This window comes from Pongo abelii, chromosome 9 (assembly GCF_028885655.2).
Source record: "Pongo abelii isolate AG06213 chromosome 9, NHGRI_mPonAbe1-v2.0_pri, whole genome shotgun sequence".
Lineage (NCBI taxonomy): Eukaryota > Metazoa > Chordata > Mammalia > Primates > Hominidae > Pongo > Pongo abelii.
The window spans coordinates 78,708,117-78,724,270 of record NC_071994.2 but is presented as its reverse complement, the minus strand read 5'-3'; the positions used below and the strand labels follow the sequence as shown (position 1 = coordinate 78,724,270).

Here is a 16,154-nt window from a genome sequence, read left to right as displayed (position 1 = left end):
AACTATAAATAGAGACCTTACTAGTCTCAGACAATTGGTTTTCATGTGTACACACTGCCCCCACCTCTAGCCTCAGCTTCTCCATCCGAAAACAGGACTTTGATGGTGCCGTTTCACAGGCTGTTGAAGGGTCCCACAGATGATGGAGGAGTACGGGTCTAGACACTAGAGCACAATCCGGAGAGGAAAAGTGACCTGCCAGGACCCACCAGAGTGGACGGCTTGGTGCGGGGAACCCCCTCCGCGGCCGCCCCAGGGCCAGCGAAGGGTCATTTCCTTCCGCATTCAGCCCCGCCGTCACCTCGCCTGTTTGCCCCCGTGTTAAGTGCGGCGGCGCCAGCAGCTGGGAAATCGGGGCCAGGCCGGATTTCCTCTGTGGACCTGCGGCTCCTAGAGCCACCGCGTCCCCCTCCGGACCCCGCGGGGCCGCGAACTGCACGTGCGGCGGCCACCGGGACGGGCCTCGCTCCCACGGCGCTTCCTCTGCAACCCCTCTCCCTCCCGCCCTCTCATCCCCCCAACACTGGGCCCCCGCCCCTTCCCGGTCGAGGTCCCAGGGTGGTGAAGATGCTTCGCCGCCCCACCCCACTCCGCCCCCACCGGCTCCGGATAAACCGAGGCACGGAGCCAGGCGCTAGGACCCCGCGGCCTCGCCAGAGGGGGGCGTGGCATGGCGGGCCGGCGGGAGAGGTATTTAAATTGCAGCCGGAGCGCGGGGGCTCCGGTGGGGCAGCTGAGCGGCCTGCTCCTCCTCGGGCCGTGACCCCGGGGTCTGGCGCGGGGTGGGACCCGGGGGCGGGTTTGCGCAAAATGTGCCGAGACTGCCCGGGAGAGGAGCTGCGGCCGCGCTGAGCCAGGTAGGAGCCGCCGGGCAGGCGAGGCTGGCCGGCCCTCAGGGGGGCGCACTGTCGCGCCCCTCTAGAGAGCGCAGGGCGGGGGCTGGTCCCGCGGGACGCCCCCCAAACACTCCCCTCCCGCCATCCCCACTGAGCGCGAGGAGCCGGGGCTGACCCTCCCTCGGTCCCTGGGAGGCCCCCAAGGCTCCTGTCTTGGCGGATCTTTCCCCGCAAAGGGGTGAGGCCGGCGTTCCCATTTGACAGCTGGGAAAACAATGGCCTGAAGACCGTGACTTGCCCAGGAACACACAGCTAGGCAAGGGCAAACCGGAATCTGAATTCAGGTTTCCTGCAACGCTCCGATCCCGGCCAGGCGTGGGGCTGCCAATCCCACAGCACTAGATGGCCTGCCCGTTTCTCGTAGTGGGGTGGGGGGCACCCACCACTCTCCAAGGGGCTCTGAAGCCAGCCTTCTTCATGGGTGGTAAGATGTGAGAGACGCCCACCCCCACGCCGAGCTGCCTGAAATTCCGCCATCACAGCCACATTCCTTTGGGTTAAGGTCTAATTCCCCCGTGGGATGCACATGTCTCCAGAACGAGGCTTGCCCTTAGTGATTCACTGCTTGACAGGAACCTCCGCAGCAGCTCTCCCAGGACCCCACTCTGCCAGTAAGTCAGCTGAGACCGAGAGGAGGGAGAGAGGACCTCAGAGCCCAGACTGTGAGCTAGTCTGCCCTGCTCCTGCGTGTGAGGGGGTCGTTGGCAGGGCTTAGGGAAGGAGACCTTGATTTGGTGTAGTGGGAACATTTGCTTTGGAGGCAGATGAACTGGATTCTGATCCTGACCCTGCTATTTGCTCCTTGTGTGACTTTGGGTAAGTCACCTCTCTGAGCCTCCTTTTCTTCATGGGCAAAAAAAGACAGTTCTATAGGGGGGAGTCGGCTCAGCATGTGCTGGAGAAAACACAGTATTCAGGTCATGTAGAACTGGATAAATCCCAGCTCCAAAGCCCTTGTGAGCTGGGTAACTCTGGGGGTGAGTCACTTCACTTTCCAGAAACTGTTTTCTCATCCGTAAAATGGGAATTACAGTAATTTCCTCAATAGGTGATTGTGAGAATTAAATGAGATTATATAGGTCAAGTGCTTAGAAGACTGTCTAACATCCTTAAATGTAGGGGTGGGCTTATTGTGATAGTAGTCATTGCCCCCCGTACCCCTGCTCTTTCTCTCTCTCTCTCTCACACACACACACACACACACACAAACACACACACACATTCTTTGGCACTTTTCTGAGTTGGACTCCTAAGAGTCCAACTCTCCTGCCTCCTCTTGCCCAGGCCACTTATCTGCAGGCTTGGGGCCTCCCCACTGAGCCCACCTCACCTGGGATGCTCAGCCCTGCGAGGGTCACTGTGCCAGCTGGGAAGGACAGTGAGGATACAGGGCACCTTCACCACCATTCTTTGCCTGATCATCACAATAGTTGGGGTTGGCCAGTGGCAGAACTGGAACCCAGCTGCCTACCCTGCAGACAGGACACTGGGGCACCAAGAAATGAAGGGACTTACCCTAGGGAGCAGAGCTGGTGAGTGGTGGGCTTTGGATGCAAGCCTGGGTCTAAGTGACACCGTCCTCCTTTTTGAGAGAGAGTAGTCTTTAAATGCTGCACCCTGAGGTGGGCACCACTTGGGCAACATTGAGGAGGGCCCACAGCTGAGGGGCCCTTCCCGTCAGATGCCAGGACAGAATGCCCATGTGCTGCAGGGACGATCCCTTCTGGATGTGCACAGGGCCACCTTGGGGATGGAATGGGGTTTGCCAGAGGAAGGGGAAATAAGGGCCTAGGACCCTTCCTTGTCCTCACCTGGCACTCACCACTCAGTCCACTGCAGCTGAGCTTCTGCCCTGATTTTGCCACTTGTTCACTAGTCTTTAGTGAGCACCTACTTAGTAGGCCCCTGTTCCCACATGATAAGAAATAAATGATGAGAAAATGATAAGTGTGGGAAAACAATGACGTGGGAGGAGCTGAGGAAGAGCATTCAGGGAGAGGAAACTACAGGAGCAAAGGCCCTGTGGCAGGAATGAATTTGCTGTGTTGAAGGAACAGCAAGAAAGCTGGAATGTGCTGAGGGAAGGGAAAATGGACAAGAGTCAGAGAGGAGACTGTGGATAGCCTGGATTTTCTTGGAGATTTTCAAGCAGTAGAGGTTTAGGATCTGACAGATGATTTTATATTACCACTCTGGCTGCTAGGTATAGGACAGATTATAAGGGGTCAGGGTGCTGTGGTCAAGGCCAGGATTGGGGTGGCGTCTCGGTCTGTGGCAGTGACAAGACGGAAGTAGGAAGATCCAGGGTCTCTTTCAGGGAGAGCAGTCAGAGCCCACTGATGGCACGGATGGCGGAAGGGAATGTGGCAGGGAGGTGAAGGGAGAGCCAAGGAGAACTGCTCTTACTAACGACCCCATGTCACCGAGACTCCTAGTGTCAGTTTTCTATCCGCTGCTGACCTGTTGTGTGCTGTGAGATGCATCTCAAAGGACGGTGAGCCCCTCTCTAGGGGCACTTCCCATGGGAGAGGGTGGGGTACAGTAGCCACGGAGGGCTTGGTGCTGTGCTCACTGAAAGCTCAGGGGCTCTGGGAGGACTGGAGGACATAGTCCAGACTTGGGGAACCAAAGAAGGCCTCTTGGCCCATCTAAGCTGGGACCCCAAGGATGAGGAGGTCTTTAGCAGAAGAGGAGAGGGAAGGAAGTGAAGGTTTGGGACAGTGAAAATCTGCTCAGGGAACTGATGGAAATATGAGGTGTCCAGAACCCAGAATGTGAGAGGGGACACCAGGGAAGGAGGCAGGACAGACGAGCTGGCCAGGCAAAGCATGCTCCCCAATGGCCTGGAAGGCCCTGCGGAGGGATTTTCACTCAGTTCTGAATATGCTAACTTTCTAACCGGCAGTGGCGTTCTGCTTTTTAAACAGCAGAACAAAGTTTCCTGTGAAAGCGCAACCTGTAATGCAGGTGAGAGCAGAGCAGCTGCAGGGGCAGCGCCTGTGGCCCTGAGGGGAGCCAGGGAATAGGGTTTACCAGGTCCGGCTGTGGTCTGTGCGCCTTCAAGAGAGATGGGATTCAGAGCAGCCATCTTCATCCATAGCTCGTCACTAGCGGGTTCCAGCAGTCAAAGACACTGCCCTCAAAAGCCCTGTAAATGCCTTTTCTCCTGCAGCATCCTTCAGAATCGCGGTTCAGCACTCACTCAGGGAGCACCCCACTGTGGGAGGCCTGGGAGTGTGGATTTGAAGGGCACAGACCCAGGAGCCAGACTCGCCTGGGCCGGTGGCTTGTTCACCGTGTGACCTCAGGCATAGTACCTAAGCTCTCTGAGCCTTCTTTTTCCCTTCTGTAAAATGATGATGGAACCAAATCATTGAATTTTTGTGAGGATGGAATGAGTTCATGCCTAGAAAGTGCTGAGAAGAGGGCCTACTGCATAATGGAGGCTCTGTAAGTGGCATCTCGTTTGATTCTCAACAAAACTTGGCGTGGCTGCCATTAACCTCAAATGAGGAGACTGAGGCTCAGAGAGGTGAAGCGACTTGTAAGGTCACACAGCAGGAAGGTAGAGGAGACAAGAGGGAGCAGTCAGATGTGGGTGACTGTACGCCTGGTGCTCTTGGAAGGCTTTCTGTGTCCCTCTTTAAGACTCTCTATCTGTATCACCGTCACTGTCACTTCTTTTTTGTGTTCATTTGTTTTTTGAGTTCCCAGTTCCCAGCACAGAGCCAGACATGAGGAGGTATTCAGTAAAGGTGTGACTGAATGAATGAAATTCATGGATGGATTTGTATATCCCTAGCACTTGGCTGATGTCCTTAGTGAGGGAGTGAGTGAGCCTCCAGCAGCACTGGGATTTGACCCTGCTGAGGGCCTGTGCGGTCCCCTCAGCCCCACCCCTGGCTGCTCTTAGAGGGAAGGGCTGGCCCAGGAGGCTGGAGTGAGGCTTCAGTGAAAGTACAGGGCCTGCCAGGCTGCTCCTGGGGAAGTCCGCAGAGCCGTGCTGGGGCAGCCAGGCCTCCTGTGGGACTTCCTGCCAAGGCCCGGGCCCAGCCCTTGAACAATGGCAAGGGCTCGAGAATCAGAGAATCAAAAGGAAAAGGGCCAAATAAAGGTGGGGGAGTGGGCAGAAAATGAGGAATTGCATGTGGGGACTGAAGAGCTGGTATGGAGGACTTGTGTGGCCTGGGTGGAAATGTAGTCAGAGGCCCACCCTCCAAACCCCCTCTACATCCCCATGCCCCCAGTCCCTGGCCCTGAGCGTGGCCTAGCATAACCCTTAGGGTCTGTCAGCCTTCTGTGCATCCCCTCCAGGCTGTCTTCCGCCAGGTGGGGTCTTTTGAAAACCCCCATCTGACCAAGTCACCTGCCGCTTAAAACTCTTGCTTCCCCTGGGTAATGGGCGGCTCCTTGGCCTGGGTGAGAGGCCTACTATGTTGGGCTGCAGGCCCATTTCCCACCTGGCTCTCCGCCCTGCTCAAAGCATCTTCATTCCAGCTCCAGCCATGCTCTGGGGTTCCCTGAGGGCAGGCACAGAATGGGTGGGAGTGGGGGCTGGCAGTGGGAAGGAGCCAGTGGGCTTACAGTGTTCCCCTTTCCTCTCTGCCCTACACAGAGCCATGAGACCCCAGATCCTGCTGCTCCTGGCCCTGCTGACCCTAGGCCTGGCTGCACAACGCCAAGACAAAGTGCCCTGTAAGATGGTAAGATGCTCTGCCCAGACAGGGTGAGGGCCACCCCCACCTCCCTGCCCTAGGGTGTGCTAGTGCCCCAGCCCCAGAAGCCAGAAGTTAGAAGAGTCAGGAGAGGAAAGGGAATGTACCTTGCATTTAACGAGCACCTACTAGAATGTTTAAACACCTTATTTACCCAACAATCCTGCCAGATAAGCACCATTATTCTCATTTTGCAAAGGAGGAGACTGAGGCTTGGAGAAATTGGGCCTTGTCCAAGGTCATTCAGCTGGGAACAGTGAGGCTGATATTACACTGTATTCCCCCAAGCTGTCCCCACAGAGCAGTAGGCCCAGCTAGGGGATCTAGAATGTACATATGTGTGGGGAATTTGGGGCAGGCCAGCTGGGAGGGGCTCCTCTGTGCTCATCCCTCCTGGAGACAAATCCCCTTCCTAATTGACTTGGGACTGCCCGCTGGGGTGCCTCTCACTCCTTACTGCCCAGGTCAAATGCCGCCATCTCCAGGAAGCCTCCCCAGCCCCTCCCAGGCTGGCCTAGTCTGATGACACCTTCCTCTGGGTTCCTGCGGTCCCCAGGCTTCCTCCTATCTCAATACTGAGAAGACTGAGCACGTGGGGTGGTTGGTGAAAGGGTCCAAGCCTGTCTCACCTGCCAGACCATGAACTTCCCTAGGGCAAGGATGAAGTTTGATTTGCTTCTATTCCTTTTTCCTGTCCCAAGCCAGGGAAACTAGCCCTAAACTTCTTGTGACTCTATGAGATACAGGGCAAAGAGAATACCTAGGTCCACTTGTAAGACCGGGCAGTCACCGAGGCCAGAGCCTGGCTGGGGAAAGGGCAGGGCCTCCGGAAGCCCCTCTTGGACCTGAGACTCGAAGAAGCTTATGACACAGAACCGGCAGCTGCTTCAGGAGGCAGGAAGTGCCGGCAGCTGCCTGCCCGCAGCCCTTCCCTGGGGGTGCAATGTCTCCTGTTGCCACCACCTTTCTTGCTCTTCAGAGACCTTCTAAGATTCCCGGAGCCCAAAATTGCGGGCAGAGAAGGCCTCAGATGTCACCAAATACAAATGCACATTCTACCTCAGGGAGACGAGGCTCAGGGGGGAAAAGCCTTGACCACCCAACAGGCAGAGGGGAAGCGGGTGAATTTTGGAGTCTGGGGAAATCAGATAAGAGATAGGAAAGCACTTTCTGAACCAGCATGGGAATAATACACACGGGAGTTAAGGAGAAGATGTGTGACCCACCAGGGACCTACAGGATTCGAACCCAGCTGCCTTTGCCACTGTTCACTGCCTGGTGCCTCTCCCTACTCTGCTTTCCTCCCATGATCAGGTGGTGAAATGGAGTTGGATGGCAAGTCTTTGCTTCTGAAAAGGAAGCTGGGCAGTGGTGTCCTGATAGCCCAGGACAGTGGGCGGGAGCTCTAAACTCTGGCCAAGGGCCAATTCCTCCTGTTCCCTCCTACAGTAAGTCAGGCAATGCTGGGAGCTCAGAGCTGAAGGAGGCATGGAGACCCTGGAAGTGGAGCTCTGAGCACCGCCCTGGACTTCAAGCTTCTTCCTGGACTGGACTGGAGAGCTGGGCATCCCAGTGCAGCCCTGCCCACTATCAGGCCCCCGGGCTTCTAGAGTAGGGGTCTTGGGCCCCTGAATGGAAAGCAAGTCTTGGGCTGCGGGCTTGGCAAACTTTGTGTCCTGGATCAAGTCTCAGGGGATGGTGCCCCAGGGAGCCTTTGCCTATCCAGAGGCAGTATGCCTCTACACTTGCCCGGGGGTAACACGCGGGGCACGGCATAGTGCCCCCCACACTGTAACACTCAGTAAGTGGGTCCCTGATGCTCTTTGCTGTGCCGACCAGCTGAGGGCCCAGTGGTCAGAACTTGGCTGGCACCAACAGGAAAAGGAATTTGCAAATGGGAGTTTTGAGCCCCTGACTGTCTGATCTTGGGCAGCCCACTCCCCTTAGCCTCAGTTTCATCAGGGGTACAATAGGAACAGGGTGAACAATGCCTGGGAAGATTTAATGGGGTAGGGGGTCTCTGCACTCAGCACGCAGCCTGACACAGCTGGGGCTCCATCACAGGTCATTTTGTTGTTTCTGCTTTAAGTAAGGAATGCCCCAGGGGGTAAGGGCTGTGAGGAGGAGGCTATGTTTAGTGGCCCCTGCAGACAGAGAGGTTGTGAGGGAGGAAGGGCAAGGATGGGCAAGGCAACTGGGCAGGTTTCAGGTTCACACAGGTGCCCAACTGCCGGGGCATCCCTGGGCCTCCTGAGGCCCCTGTGAAGCTGCCTCCCTTGGGGGCTACATGGAGTCATTGTGCTGCATGGAGTAAGAAGAGCCACACAGAGGCCTGAGGCTGAGCAGGTCTCTTCCTCCCCCTACTCACCTTGGGGCTCTCAGGAGGAAGCGCAGAGCTAGACCAGGAGAGGAACACACCGGCTTGTGTTCCTTCCCTACCAGCTCAGCCACTGGCTCACTGTGAATTCATGCAAGTCACTGCCATCTTCAGGCCTCAGTGTTCACATCTGGGAAGTGGGTCAGCTGAACTCTTCTTGCTCTACCCGTCTTTGACTATATTTTGAAAATATCAATTATGCATTTTCTTTCCTCCTAGAGAAGTGATTGATTCAGTGCCTCAGACCTTTACTAAACTGATGATGTCTGGGACTCATTCATTAGGAAAAATTGACTTGCTAGTCAGGTCCAAGGCATCCACATCCACCAAATCAGTCCCTGTTTGCTCTGAGCTTGCTGTCTAGCAGGTCCCCACACAAACAGCCACAGTTCAGCGGGGCAAAGCTCTGAGAGGAAGCACAGTCAGGGAGGGCTCCCTGGTGGAGGAGGCCCTAAAGCTCAGCGTGAAGAGTTCACATGTGGATCTGGTTGGGGATGGTGTATCCAGCTCAGGGAGCAGGCCCAGCAGTGGATGTGGGAGGGCATGATGGGCAGTGGTCAGCTGTGGTCACTGCATGTGGGCTGGGGTGGGAGGAGGGAGACAGGTTGGCAGGAGCTACAAACAGCCTCGAAGGCCCTGCTGGGGATCCTGGACTTCACCATGGAGAAGTTTAAGCCAAGCTGCCTCATTGTCAGAGTGGAGCTTTTGAGCAGTTGTCAGGCATTTAGCAATGAGTGGGTCAGAACGGGTCGGCGGAGACAGAAGCTGGGGGCAGTGAGCCTGAGCCCGGTGATTGTGGAAGTCAGACCTTTTTCTGGGAAAGGCTGGGGTTCCTGGAGGCCTGGAAGAGAAAAGGGACACCTGCATTTGCACAGGAAGAATTTTGGTCCCAGAAGGCACATCTGTGGAAGAACAAGAGTTCGACCTTTTGTTGTTAAAAAACCTGGGTTCAAATCCCAGCTCTGCTCCTCACCAGCTGGGCAATCCTGGCACCTCCCTTCCCCTCCCTGAGCCTAGATTTCTGTAAATAGGGGTGATCGTATCAGATGGGCAGGCTGTGGTAAAGACCAATGGGACCACGGGCCTGAAAGTATTAACTAAGATGTCAAATGCTAAGTGGCTGCTGGGGAAGGACGTAAGAAAACAGAGTGGTTATGTGACTTCCTGGAGGTCGCACAGCACAAACACAGTCCCGTCACCAAAGACTGTGGATTTGGCTCTGGCCATCTTTTCCCTGGCCCTTCCCACCTCCAGGGGCCCAGTCCCCTGACCCAGCCTGGGAAGAAAGCCACCCCCTAGGAGGTAACAGCAACAGAGAGGAGGCCACATCTCGGAAGCATCCACAAGGAAGGCAGGCCCCAGGACCCAGGCTCTGCCCATGACAGGAGAGCCTGAATGAGGTCTGAGGCAGGCAGGCCAAGATAAAAACTGATGACAGAGCACAAATTACAGTTTTCTCTTTTGGAAACGTTTCTCCCAAAGTGGAGAAATTCCCATCTACCACCGGAAATTTAACTATCTGTGCCTGTAGAAGGGACCTAGGACATAGAATCAGGAGCCCTGGGTCCCAGCTCTGCCCTGCTGCTCACTGGCTTGGGGTCACTCTGTGGTATATATGGCTGTTTCTTGTAAGAGGGGTAATAATAAGTACAGGGTTTCTCTTTGTTAGTTTATTTGTCCTTCTATCTGTCTATCATCTCTCCATCTGTCCACCCGTGGAACCTTCATCGAGCTCCTTCCTTAATGCCCAGCACTGTGCTGGGTGCCCGAGATGGGGCAGGGAGCCAGATGGGTCATCTAGGCATGGGGTGATCAGGCTGCGGTGGGGGAAAGTTGAGCATTCTGGGAGTCCATGGGAGAAGGCTTCCCCAGCCAGGCAGCGTTCCTGGATAAACGTGTCTGGTTTCATCCCCTACCGCGCCCACTTATGCCAGCTGTCTCCCCACCCTGCCCCTCCCCAGGTGGACAAGAAGGTCTCGTGCCAGGGTCTGGGCCTGCTCCAGGTCCCCTCAGTGCTCCCGCCAGACACTGAGACCCTTGATCTATCTGGGAACCAGCTGCGGAGTATCCTGGCCTCACCCCTGGGCTTCTACACGGCACTTCGTCACCTGGACCTGAGCACCAATGAGATCAGCTTCCTCCAGCCAGGAGCCTTCCAGGCCCTGACCCACCTGGAGCACCTCAGCCTGGCTCACAACCGGCTGGCGATGGCCACTGCGCTGAGTGCCGGTGGCCTGGGCCCCCTGCCACGCGTGACCTCCCTGGACCTGTCTGGGAACAGCCTGTACAGCGGCCTGCTGGGGCGGCTACTGGGGGAGGCACCCAGCCTGCATACCCTCTCACTGGCGGAGAACAGTCTGACTCGCCTCACCCGCCACACCTTCCGGGACATGCCTGTGCTGGAGCAGCTTGACCTGCATAGCAACGTGCTGATGGACATCGAGGATGGTGCCTTCGAGGGCCTGCCCCGCCTGACCCATCTCAACCTCTCCAGGAATTCCCTCACCTGCATCTCCGACTTCAGCCTCCAGCAGCTGCGGGTGCTAGACCTGAGCTGCAACAGCATCGAGGCCTTTCAGACAGCCTCCCAGCCCCAGGCTGAGTTCCAGCTCACCTGGCTTGACCTGCGGGAGAACAAACTGCTCCATTTCCCCGACCTGGCCGCGCTCCCGAGACTCATCTACCTGAACTTGTCCAACAACCTCATCCGGCTCCCCACAGGGCCACCCCAGGACAGCAAGGGCATCCACGCGCCTTCCGAGGGCTGGTCAGCCCTGCCCCTCTCAACCCCCAGCTGGAATGCCAGCGCCCGCCCCCTTTCCCAGCTCTTGAATCTGGATTTGAGCTACAATGAGATTGAGCTCATCCCCGACAGCTTTCTTGAGCACCTGACCTCCCTGTGCTTCCTGAACCTCAGCAGAAACTGCTTGCGGACCTTTGAGGCCCGGCGCTCAGGCTCCCTGCCCTGCCTGATGCTCCTCGACTTAAGCCACAATGCCCTGGAGACACTGGAACTGGGCGCCAGAGCCCTGGGGTCTCTGCGGACGCTGCTCCTACAGGGCAATGCCCTGCGGGACCTGCCCCCATACACCTTTGCCAACCTGGCCAGCCTGCAGCGGCTCAACCTGCAAGGGAACCGAGTCAGCCCCTGTGGGGGGCCAGATGAGCCTGGCCCCTCTGGCTGTGTGGCCTTCTCCGGCATCACCTCCCTCCACAGCCTGAGCCTGGTGGATAATGAGATAGAGCTGCTCAGGGCAGGGGCCTTCCTCCACACCCCACTGACTGAGCTGGACCTTTCTTCCAATCCTGGGCTGGAGGTGGCCACGGGGGCCTTGGGAGGCCTGGAGGCCTCCTTAGAGGTCCTGGCACTGCAGGGCAATGGGCTGACGGTCCTGCAGGTGGACCTGCCCTGCTTCATCTGCCTCAAGCGGCTCAATCTTGCCGAGAACCGCCTGAGCCACCTTCCCGCCTGGACACAGGCTGTGTCACTGGAGGTGCTGGACCTGCGAAACAACAGCTTCAGCCTCCTGCCAGGCAGTGCCATGGGTGGCCTGGAGACCAGCCTCCGGCGCCTCTACCTGCAGGGGAACCCACTCAGCTGCTGCGGCAATGGCTGGCTGGCAGCCCAGCTGCACCAGGGCCGTGTGGACGTGGACGCCACCCAGGACCTGATCTGCCGCTTCAGCTCCCAGGAGGAGGTGTCCCTGAGCCACGTGCGTCCCGAGGACTGTGAGAAGGGGGGGCTCAAGAACATCAACCTCATCATCATCCTCACCTTCATACTGGTCTCTGCCATCCTCCTCACCACGCTGGCCACCTGCTGCTGCGTCCGCCGGCAGAAGTTTAACCAACAGTATAAAGCCTAAAGAAGCCGGGAGACACTCTAGGTCAGTCGGGGAGCCTGAGGTAAAGAGAAGAGTGAGGACTGATTCAAGGTCACACAGTGACCTGGGATCCCAGAACTCTGGTCTCCAAATTGCAGCCCAGGACACCTTTCTCTGCTGCCTGCTGCATCAGTGGGTGACCCCCTTCCCGGGCTGCACTTTGGGTCCAGCTGTGGAAGCCAGAAGTTGGGCGGTTTCAGGGACAGCAGAGAATAATGTTGAACTATCAGATCAACAAATCTTCACTGAGCATCTATTTTGTGCTACACCCTGCTCTGGGCACTGGGAATGCTGGGAAATGAGATACATTCCCACCCTCAAGAATCTCCCAGTCTGGTAGGAGAGAGTGCCGCAGAGCCGCGTGGCGACCACGCAGTGTGCTTAGGGCCTGAGGTGTGAAAGCCCAGGGCTCTGGAGCTCAGCAGGCCCCGCTGGTTCGGTGCGGTGAGTCCTGCCCCGGCCGTGCCAGGGTGAGGGAGGGCCAAGCCCAGGAGGATTTGTCTGAGACATTTCCAAGCAGACTGTTTGTCGCATCTTCTGATAATGACTTTCAGTCTCTCTGAAAATGAAAAGCTTATGACTGGAAGAGAGAATTGGAGCTGTACGAGTGTGTCTTGGATCCGGTGCTGTTAGGTGGGCCACGGCGGCTCCAGCAGGGTCTGGTTAAGGGGTCCAGCCCAGCACTGGACCATTCCGTCTCCTGCTCTGGACAGGCCCTCTCCCTTCCTGGCATTCTCATGTTGCACATCCTGACCCCAGTACTGCTCTAAGCACCGTCCCTGCCCAGCCCCACTTCTCCATTGCAGCTCCGCCTTGGCTGCTGAGCCAGGAGCTAAAACCTTAGATATCTGGTTCTGTTTTGCACCCAGCTTGGCAGATGTGGATGTGAATCCAAGCCTTGTGTCTGCCCCTATATGACAGCCCTATATTTTATCCCCATTTTATAAAAGAGGAAACTGAAGTTCTGCAAATCTCCTTCCAAGGCCCCAGCTAACTAATGCCATAGGTGAGATTCAAACCCTCATCCTTCTGTCTCCGGGGCCTGATCTTTACCACTGCAGGGGCTGCAGGCCGTTAAGTGGACGGGAAGTGGCCCCACATAGCCCAAGCAGGGTCTGGAAGCATCCTGTGCTGTGCACACCTGCTCTCTCCTCTCTCCCAGGCAGGCAGCTGCAGGCGCTCTCCTCCTTCTCTGCCTTAGTTTCCCTCCTCCCCTCCTTTCCACCCTGGTGTGGGTTCTCCTGTTCTCTCTGTGCTCTTGCATTCTCTCATTCCCTTTTCCTCTATTGAGCAGAGCCTGGAGTTTGAGACTATTGAATCCAACCTCCCCATTGCACAGATGGGGAAACTGAGGCTTAGGAAGAGAATGAAACTTGTGGAGAGCTTGTACAGAGCCTCTGGGGGAAAAAAGAGCCCTTATTTGTGGGGTGAGATTGGGGGTTGGACCGGAGTGATGTCCTCTCTCAGCTATCACATCACAAGATAATCCTGGCTCCAAACTTCCTTTCTGTGCCTCATCATGCAAGGATTTTTTTTCCCTCTTACAAAAACAGGTAGAAAGCCTCACCTAGATGACCCCCTATCCCTCATACCATGGAGTCATGAGCTGTCTGGGAAGAATGGACGTGCTGGGACCAACTCAAGACCTTGTTTTGCTGTCTTCATCATCTTACCTGTGCTTGGCCCACAGTCTAGCTCATGGTGTGGGCTCAGTAATGTGCGAGAAAATGAAAATGCCACTTTCTCTCTCCATCCCATTTTACAGAGGAGAACACCAAGGCCCAGAGGAAGTTAAGGGAGAATCAATGGGCAGAGCCAGGGCTAGGCCCTGGTGATGTGTGGAGCACCCAGGCAGACCCAGTCCTGGTTGGGATCACAACCACAGGTGCTACTGCACATAACACTCTTCCTTAGGCCTGGAGGCCAAGGTGTGGGTCCCCACGCCTGATCTTTGAAAACACTACACAATGCTGCTGTCACTTCTCAGGACCCAGGCCGCAGCCCAGGCCTCGGGACCAACTCTTTTTGTATTAAATGTATTAAAAACTAATTTTGGAGAAGCAGTGTGGCTGCCAGCCTCCTCTTTGCAATCCGCTTCGTCGCGTCCACTAGAACCCTGCCCCTCAATCCCATTATGGTCGTTCAATCATCACGGCAAATCCCCGGGGACACAGGCTCTGCGTCAGCACCACCCTGGACCTTGAAGCCGCAGCCACTAGCATGGCCCCTGCTACACCTCTGCTGCCCCACACTCAACAGGCGACCGTGCTCCCCACCCCAGGGCTGAGAGGTTGGGGGCTTCTGTTTGTTTCCTTCCTGCTACAGCTACAGGCCCCCTCCCCTTCTCTGTGCTCAGCCCTCTGTGCCCCATCTCAGAGGCTGCACTGCCCCTCCTCCTTGGGGTCCCCAGCCCTGTCCTCTCTCCCTTGCCCCGTCATGCTCTCTTCTGCCTCCAGCCTCTCCCTCTCTATTTACGTCTTCCTCTCAGACTTCAGCTGGACTCCAGTCTTGTCTGTCTTAAAAATAGTGAGAAGCCCCTCAGCCACTTTCCCCTTCCTCCTCCCGCTCTTCACAGGCCAGCTTCTTGGTAAAGTCGCTTCCCTTCCCACCCCTCCCATTCTCAACCCGCCTGGAGCTGCCTTCAGCCCCTCCCAGCTCCATGCTGCCCTTGCTAACAGCATCAAGGGTATCCTTTGCCAAACTCAGCACACTTTTCAAACCTCCTCTCCCTAGGCCCCGTGCAGCAGGCCCCCCACCCATACCCCTGCTGGGCATGCTCTCCCTACAGCTGCGATCCCACACAGGAAGCCATCTCCTCACTCCCAGGCCACTCCTTTTCAGGGTCTTTGGCTCATCTTCCTCGAGCCAGCCAGCTTTAAGTGGTGATGGCCAGGGCTCCATCCTAAGCCCTTTTCCCTTGGGAACACCACGGCCTCATTGCTGTAAACACCCCATTGCTCTGATGGCCCACGTCTCTGTCTCCAGCCCCACCCCTCCTGAAAGTCCAGCTCTGGTACCCAGAGGCCTCCCCAGGTAGAGGGCTAAAGGTCCCCAGGGACTGGAAAATTCAGTGATCAGCCAGGCTGCAGATCAAGGTTGAAATTGGAAGAAAACCATACCTGGTTCCTGGCTTGGAGTTGGAGGGTGAGTGTCGGGTGTGGGACAGAAGCAGCCTCACCTGGGTAGGGGAGCACTGAGAGGAGTGACAGGCCAGGGCAGAGCATGCAGAGCAGGGGGTGCTTGTTCCTCTGGCCCTCACACCTTCCACTTCCCCCTGTCAGCAGCCTGGCACTGCACCTTTGCCCTTCCCTTTCCTGACTGCCTCTCCCCCAAGCTCCCACTCAGTGATGCTTCTCCTCCCCACCCCAGGCAGCCTGGACCCCTCCCCTGGCAGCTCTGCCTCCTGGAGATTCTTCCATTTCTCTGGTCCGTGCCCTCTCACCTCCCCATTCCTGCTCCTGGCTCCCAGTCTGCAAAGGGAAATTCTAAACACCTATTTCATGGGGTAAGGCTGGGGGAGAAAAGAGAGAGCCCCACCCCCTGGTACACAATAGGTGCTCCGTGAAGGCCTAAGGGGAAGGCAGGAGCTTGGGCTGAGCGCAGCTCAGGGTCTGCGGGCCTCTGCTCCAGCAGGGAGCCCACCAGGCCCCTGACCCCTTTTCCTGACAAACAGGGAGTTTGCTCACCTGGCCAAGACCCTCAGTGAGGCAGAAATTCCTGTTTTCAGCCAGACGTGGACACAGCTGCCAACTAGGTCATCAGAGCATCCAGCTTCCCGAGCTCTCAGCTTGCAGGGAGAGGGGAGGCCCTGCCACTCCCAGGTCACAGTCAGCCTGAGGTGCAGGGCCCAACTCATGGGGTTCCATGTGCTGGCGTGGCACTCCACCAGGAACGGGTCCCGGGACGCGCCCGCGACTCACCCTCTCAGACCCACAGGCTGGCCACATCCTCCAGGATCTGGGACCCACTGTCTGTGTTCTGTGCCCCTGTCCTTCAGGCAGCTCACTGAGCCCATGAGGCCCATCTCTCTCCCACCACCTCTCACAACATGCTCAGAGATGGCCATTGTTGAGCACTTCCGGGCGGGCCCATGCTGAGCACTGGATGTGCATTGTCGTGTTTAATTCTGACAACCTTTGAAGAGATTTCTACTGTTACCATCCTCATTTTAGAGAACTGAGCTCCAGCGATGAGACTTGAACCCAGGCTGTCCCACTCTGGAGCCAGCAGTCTTAACCATTAGGCAGCACTGCCTCCTGCACCTCTCCCGCCTCCTCTGCCG

The 16,154-nt window shown here is 56.9% G+C and overlaps 1 protein-coding gene across 2 annotated transcripts; it reads left to right on the top strand.

The window, feature by feature from the left end:
• Positions 1-723: 723 nt before the first annotated feature.
• LRRC32 (leucine rich repeat containing 32) lies at positions 724-13,929 on the top strand. Of its 2 annotated transcripts, NM_001131274.2 has the most exon segments (4): positions 724-857; positions 5,512-5,599; positions 9,950-11,875; positions 13,426-13,929. In NM_001131274.2, coding segments are annotated over 2 exon segments (1,989 nt in total). In that variant the 5' UTR covers positions 724-857; positions 5,512-5,515; the 3' UTR covers positions 11,855-11,875; positions 13,426-13,929.
• Positions 13,930-16,154: the final 2,225 nt, after the last annotated feature.

Coding starts and splice junctions, on each gene's coding strand:
- LRRC32 (XM_024254363.3), top strand. CDS start 5,516: ATGAGACCCCAGATCCTGCTGCTCCTGGCCCTGCTGACCCTAGGCCTG. Junction 5,600..9,949: donor ACAAAGTGCCCTGTAAGATG/GTAAGATGCTCT, acceptor GCCCCTCCCCAG/GTGGACAAGAAGGTCTCGTG.